The sequence below is a fragment of the Archocentrus centrarchus genome, chromosome 4 (assembly GCF_007364275.1).
Source record: "Archocentrus centrarchus isolate MPI-CPG fArcCen1 chromosome 4, fArcCen1, whole genome shotgun sequence".
NCBI lineage: Eukaryota > Metazoa > Chordata > Actinopteri > Cichliformes > Cichlidae > Archocentrus > Archocentrus centrarchus.
In genome coordinates, this window is record NC_044349.1 from 37,658,952 (window position 1) to 37,665,475 (window position 6,524).

General features: G+C 45.2%; 1 protein-coding gene across 4 annotated transcripts in view; it reads left to right on the forward strand.

Annotated features, from left to right (window-relative positions):
- ryk (receptor like tyrosine kinase) overlaps nucleotides 1–1,659 on the forward strand; it is a 69,790-nt gene extending 68,131 nt beyond the window's left edge. For all 4 annotated transcript variants that reach the window (XM_030727359.1, XM_030727356.1, XM_030727358.1 and 1 more), the window contains one exon: nucleotides 531–1,659. In XM_030727359.1, the coding sequence (XP_030583219.1) occupies nucleotides 531–642 (112 nt within the window). In that variant the 3' untranslated portion in view covers nucleotides 643–1,659. The remainder of the gene's footprint in view (nucleotides 1–530) is intronic.
- The last annotated feature ends 4,865 nt before the right edge of the window (nucleotides 1,660–6,524 follow it).

Here is a 6,524-nt window from a genome sequence, read left to right on the forward strand (position 1 = left end):
TGAAATCTGTCAAATAATCAAAAACTGTTTCCTTGAAAGTACAATAGATGTTGAGGCAATGGCTTCCCTTTTCACATAGCTACAGTTTACATAATTGAGGCCGTTCGCTGATAAAACAGTGATTATTTCTCAATCATTTCTATCAGCGCTGCACAGGCAGCTCCGAGTTCAACACAGTGCAGGAGTTTCAGTTTAACACCACGTGAATACCTCCAGTTTTTGTCTTATAGACAGAGAAAGCATTAATTCACTTCATTTCATTTATATAGCAGCTTTAGGACCCCCCGCAGTCTTCTCAGTGGTTCGTATTTATTATGATTTTAATATTTCTTATTTCTGGATCTTAATCAGCCAGAGGCGTGAGTGTCAGTCAAACTTTCCCAGTAGAGCTGCTAGATTATGCGTAGGCAGCATCAGTCGGAGCTGGGAGCTGGTTCCACAGCTGAGAGGTCTGATTTTGGGATCATCTGAGGTGTTTTAGATGTGACGAGGACTCCTGATGTTTGACCCGAACCTTCTCTGTGTTGCAGGTTTGCAGTGATGGCTTGTTGCTGGGCTCTGGACCCGGAGGAGAGGCCCAAGTTCCAGCAGCTGGTTCAGTGTCTCACGGAGTTCCACGCGGCGCTGGGTGCTTACGTGTGAAAGCATCAGCTGCATCTTTTTATCCATAACAGCAACGACACTAAAGGCTGGCGGACACTTTTAATGAGGAATGCACGTATGAAGTTGTGCCTCATCACATGCAAGAAGAGCAGACTTCTGCCTGATGCTTTCATTTTGTACAGTTCTTTTGGAGTTTCTATATAGTTAAACTACCTTTTTACAGCCTAGCAAAGTAAACTGACTGTTCAATGTTGTTTGATCTAGAAAAGGCAAACGTCAGCCCTGTGCACTCGCTGAGAGGACGCCATCAGCAGAAAGATGATATCCGTGGACAGTTTTTTAAAAGAACACTTTAAACTTCTGAGAACAGCAGTATTTTCTACAGTTTTGCAATGTTGTGTAAGTTTTGGATTTGTTTTGGATGAGAGTAACTCCACAGCAGAATGATTTAGGTACCAGAGTAGACTGAAGAGTTTCAGCAACCTTGATCTTCTCAGACTTGCTGCTTCACTCGGGCTTGGTACGAGAGGCAGAGCTGTGGAGGGGACTTCTCCTCAAATGGTACAGCGTTTCCTCTGCCACGGTTCGGTTTCCTGCAGAGACTCTCGTGTTTTCCGTCTGCAGTGTGGATCAGACGCGTGGACGTCCCAGCTGGAGCGGCAGCTCTGCAGAGATACTTGTGTAAACCTGATCTTTACATGTGGACACTTATTATTTCAATGTCACTGCTGTTTCCCTTTTTTTGTACTTTTTATTTCCACTGTCACAGCCGCAGTGTGTGCGCGTGTGTGTGTGCGTGTAAACGGTGGATGTGTCGTGACCCGCTGTTAGCGAAGTCCTGCAGCGAAGCCTCGAGGTGAGCGTTTTCACCTCCACCGTCAGATCAAGAGAAACAAACGTTCTAAATTACAGAGGAAAATAAATCACGGTGGACGGATGCGTGTGCGTCTTACTGCAGAACCACAGACTGTGTGTAAAAGGTTGGTGTGGCTGCTGTGACGCCACCCGTTAGTGGCGTCACATCGTGAAGCCGTCTCGCTGTTTTGAAACCAGGAGTGACGATAGTTCATCGGCTAAGTGTTGCTAACGGAGAGGACCCGGTTTTTGCGAAACTGAAGGACGCTGTGTGCTCGTTTTGGTAGCAGCTCGTCAGCCATGATGTAGGCGTGGCCTAAATCATCATCCTGCACACTGATTGGGAGTGACAATCCTTATGCAGTAACAGCTGAAACTTGCAGTCACAGATCAGAGAAGTGGTGTCGTTTTCCCATAGATTCCTATGGATTATGACTTATTGTGTAACCAGAGAGCCGCCCCCTGCTGGGCATTAGCAAGCATGCATGTTTAATGTGCAGACGTCACAGTTGGAGCCCCATTTTACCTGCCACATTGGCCGCTTTGTACACCAACGGCAACATCACCACAGCTCTGTACCAATTATAACGGCTATGAATTTGATGGACTACCATCACGGAAGAGAAGCTCTCAGATTAACGAGCCTCTAACAAGCAGAGCGAACTGAAGGAAGTGATGCAGATGTGGAGCATTTCATATCAGGCAGCTTTCCAGATTTTAAAATCTTTAATAAAGAAACATTATTAGCTGCAAAGCTGCGCTTTTTTCCAGCCTCCATCATGTTAGCAACATTTAGTGTGCTAGCAGAAGTAGCCTGTAAACAGTTTCTCTCCAGCGTCACTCAGTATTGATGCAAAGATTTAATAAATGAATGTGTCAGATGGTGGTGATGTAACTTCCTTCCCATCATGCCTGAACACAGACTGATCTCAGCAGGATTTCTCTGTGGTTACAGAAAGAAATCAGAGTAAGTCTGCTCTTTCTACAGCCCCAAAGCAGCGCTGGAACCTTAAACCACAATCAGTCCTCAGATCTTTGCATCAAATGTTCTGGCTGCAAACATCTTTGGTTTTGCCATAAGGCGTACGAAGGCGCTGCAGATGGGTCGCTTTCTGTCTCCGGTTCAGCTCCTCCCAAAAAGCAAGTCATTGCTACGTCCATCTTTTATATACAGTCTATGCTGGATTGTTTCGTCAGGTCGCCGCCCTCCACAGGACGTCTGCTGATTTTGATTTAATCACTGTGAACACACACACACCCCAGCCTGGTCTGATTGTATCCTTCCACCATGTGTATGACGTGTTTATATGTTCACTGCATGTTGAAATAAGGTTGTAAACGGCTTCCCAATTTCGTATCCACAAATTAAATGGAATCTTTTGAATATATTACCAGATTCATTTTTTTCCCTTTCATCCAAAGCTTCTGTCGTACCTGTGAAGCCTGACCCATAGAAAGAAGCTCAGTGAGTAAAGGTACCGAGCCACAATGATCCCCCAGTGTCTGCATTACCCACTCAGCTTCTCTCTGCACTGCTGTGGATTCTTGCTTTTCTGTGTTTCATTGTTTTGTTTCGCCTTTTGCAGCTTTAGGCTAAAGTCACATGAATGCTGCACTTCTTTAAGATGTCGTAATGGAAAGTTATATCAAATCTAATTTGTTTTGAGTCCCTGAATCCCTTTCTTCACAAGTCCCTCCATCCTTACATGCTAGCAGATCTATCTGTGGCCTGCAGGCCTGAAAGATAATTGATAGCAGGTAAGGATGCTGTTGTTGCAGGTCTGGTGTGAAGGGAAAAATACGGCTGAAAGATACTGAACTGTGAAGCTTGTTTCTGGTTGTCAAAAGCTCAAAACACACACACAGCTTTCCCAACGTGCTGCAGCAGACCTGTAGCATATAAAGAAGAGGAGCCGATCAGTGAGCAGCAGTTTGGCTTCATGCTGAGAGCTGCAGAGGTGATGTTTGCTCTGAGACTGCTGATGGAGAAGGTCAGGAGGAGCTTCACTGTCTCTGTGGACTCATCTGTGTAAACTTGCTCTTGAGTAACTTTTGTCTTTATATTTTTAGTACTTTGTTGTGAAGCACTTTGTGATTCACAGCTTATTTACCAGTGTCAAGAGAGGAACTGTGGGACTGCATGAGGAAGTCAGGAGTGGCAGTGAAGGATGTGAGGGTGGAGCAGGACATGTCTGAGGACAGAGACAGTGGTGAGGTGTAGGAGGAGTTGAAGGTGGGGGTGGGATTACATCAGGGATCCGCTCTGAGCCCCTTCTTTGTTTGCAGTGGTGATGGACAGGCTGCCTGTTGAGGTCAGGCAGGGGTCTCTGTGGACAATGATGTTTGCAGACCACACTGTAAGGAGTAAGTAAGGTTTATTTATATTAACTTTACAGTTACAGTTACCCCTCTTACTTTATAAGTGTTATATTAGTGCCTTTCAAGAGCAAAATTCACAAAGTGCTTTATAGAATAAGACAACAATTAAAAAGGTATAAACAGGTAAAATAAAGGCAAGCCTCCACAGGTGGGCCTTAAGTTTGTCTTTTAAAGGTATCAATAGTGTCCACAGGTCTGATGGACGTGAGTTCCACCACTGGGGGGCCACAACCTCAAAAGCAGAGTCACCTTTAACCTGGATCTAGCTCCAGCCAACAGGCACTGATCAGCAGGCCTCAGTGATCTAAATATATGGCTACCTGTGGTTGTAGTAGCTCACTGATATTCCATGGGAACCAGAATTTTAAACTGAACCCTAAGGTTGATGAGGAGCCAGCGTAAGGAAAGCAGAATCGACGGGAGCTGGTGAGAAGCGACAGCAGCGTTTAGAAGAGACCCAGGGAGGATTTACTCAGAGGATTAACGAGTTACAATAATCAAGGTGAGATGAAATAAAAAAGGCATGGATAATCGTTTTCATTTCAATTTGGCACAGTATATTTAGTTATTTTATTTATTATTATTATATTTAGTTTATTTATAATAGCCCACAGGCCGGTTATACCACATATTTTTGACACTACAACAGACACTCCCTGCAGATAGGCGGCAGTCTGTAGCTGTCCACAGACTGCCAATGAGCTGCCACCACTGAACCATAATTTCCCCTTAAGCTGCAGGTGAAGGCACTCAGGCAGGGAGTAAAAACACATATGAGAGGAAAGACTAAACAGAGACAACAGAAGGCCTGAATGATGCTTCTGAGGTGCAGCTCTGTAGAGCCTACAGAAGTGGCTGTTGTGAGCACCTGTGCAGATGTGTAGTTCTGTTTGTAGGGCGGTACACGTCAGGTTAGGGCGTAGGGTTTTAAAAGGGTTTGTGGTCCAATGACGTAGCTCTAACACAGAGGTGTACTGTGACACAGATGAGAGCGGGAGGCTCAGAAACCCTGCAGAGACTAGAATCACAAAATAGAAACTGAACCAAAACCTCAACAAACTCAGAAAAGCTCAACCTCAGTGACATCACAGCCGCCTTCTTATTTGTTTGAGTAGATCAGCTGGACGTCAGGCACGTGGCCTCACATTGCAGTGTGGCGGTCAGTGTTTCTACACCTTCCTCACCGGCTGCAGACACGACGGGCTGCAGACATGACGGACTGCAGCGCAACGCAGCCGCAAGATGCATTGAGCAAGCGTGCCAGACTGTTGTGTCACAGTGCTGCAGAGTTTAGAGTGTTTCTGGTTTTCAAAGTTCCTTCCAGCAGGTCTGAGGGGCTTTCTGGGTTTGATTCACTCAGAACATCCAGGCGGCTCTGTGAGCCTCTTTCTGGGAACTGGGCCCAGTTTCTGTTTCCAGCTTGACTCATCTTCACTGCTGTCATTCAGTTTCCACTGACTTTACATACTTTCATCAGTTATTCTCACCCACACACACACACACGCCCACTCTTAAGCTTCATTAGAAACTCCAGCTGCATCAGTTTTACACCCAGAGTCCTGATCTGAAACCAAAACATGTTTGTTTGTTTTTCTGTATCCATTGAGCATCAGCATCATCATTTCAGTGTCTGCAGAGGACAGACCGTGCATGGAGGTTTGATCCGTTTCTGATGGTTCACCTGGAAAATCCTAAAACTTTCAATGATCACATCACCGTGTGGTCGGTGGCTGAACAGGTTATAGGATATGAAGCCCTCCTTTTACCTTCTACCAGAAGGAATCACAGCTGGAAGATGAGCCTGTGGAGATAAAAGGGAGACCTTTCATGTGGTAGCTTGGGCCTGTCTTCAGGGTGGGGTCCCGGTCCCTTAGCTTTCCGTCTGGCCCCTCATGAAGGATCACTTTGCCCTTGAAGATCACACCAAAAACATCATTCTGAGATCATTCAGGCACTTAAAGACAAGCAGACAAGCTGGTGATTCATGGAGGAACCCTCATTGTATTCCTGGGTTTAAGCTGTCAGGTTCCTGTGTCATTAATAAATAATAATAAAGTAATTTCTATCATAAACTGATGCTCGAATTCGCTGCCGTGAAAGAAGCAAAGTGTCTGAAGCTCAAACGCTACACCTGTGTAACAGGTAATCTTGGACTGATGTTTTTCAGACGTACTCGAGTCCAAAGTTCAAAGCTCTCTGCAGAGTTTAGGTATTCAGATAAGAGCCGCCCTGCCCTGTTCAAAGAACAGAGAGAACGCCAGTTTCACTGGATCACAAAAGTGTCACGTTTCCACATCACTTCCTGTGCAACCCTGGAAAATACAACATGCAAGTATGACTGCAAACAGGTTTCCACAGCAGAAATCTCCCAGTGCGAGAAAATCCAGCACCTCTTTTTCACCAGTGCCGGTGCCGGTTCCAGAGTAAGGACAGTTCTGCTTTGAGAACCAGCCCACGTTCCCACAGATCAAAGAACTGGTTTCATGTGGTGGTGTTTGCAGATGCAGTCATTTCAGACCTGCCACTAGACAGAATAACCAGGAAAGATTTGAGGACCCGTTCTGTGTTTTATGGGGAAGTTCAGAAAGTCAGTCTGCTGTACTTTTGACTGCTTCCTCTGACTGAGTTTGTTTTCCAGAGTCAATTTTTTATCTGGAAAATTACTTTTTTTTTTTTTTTTTGTTTAA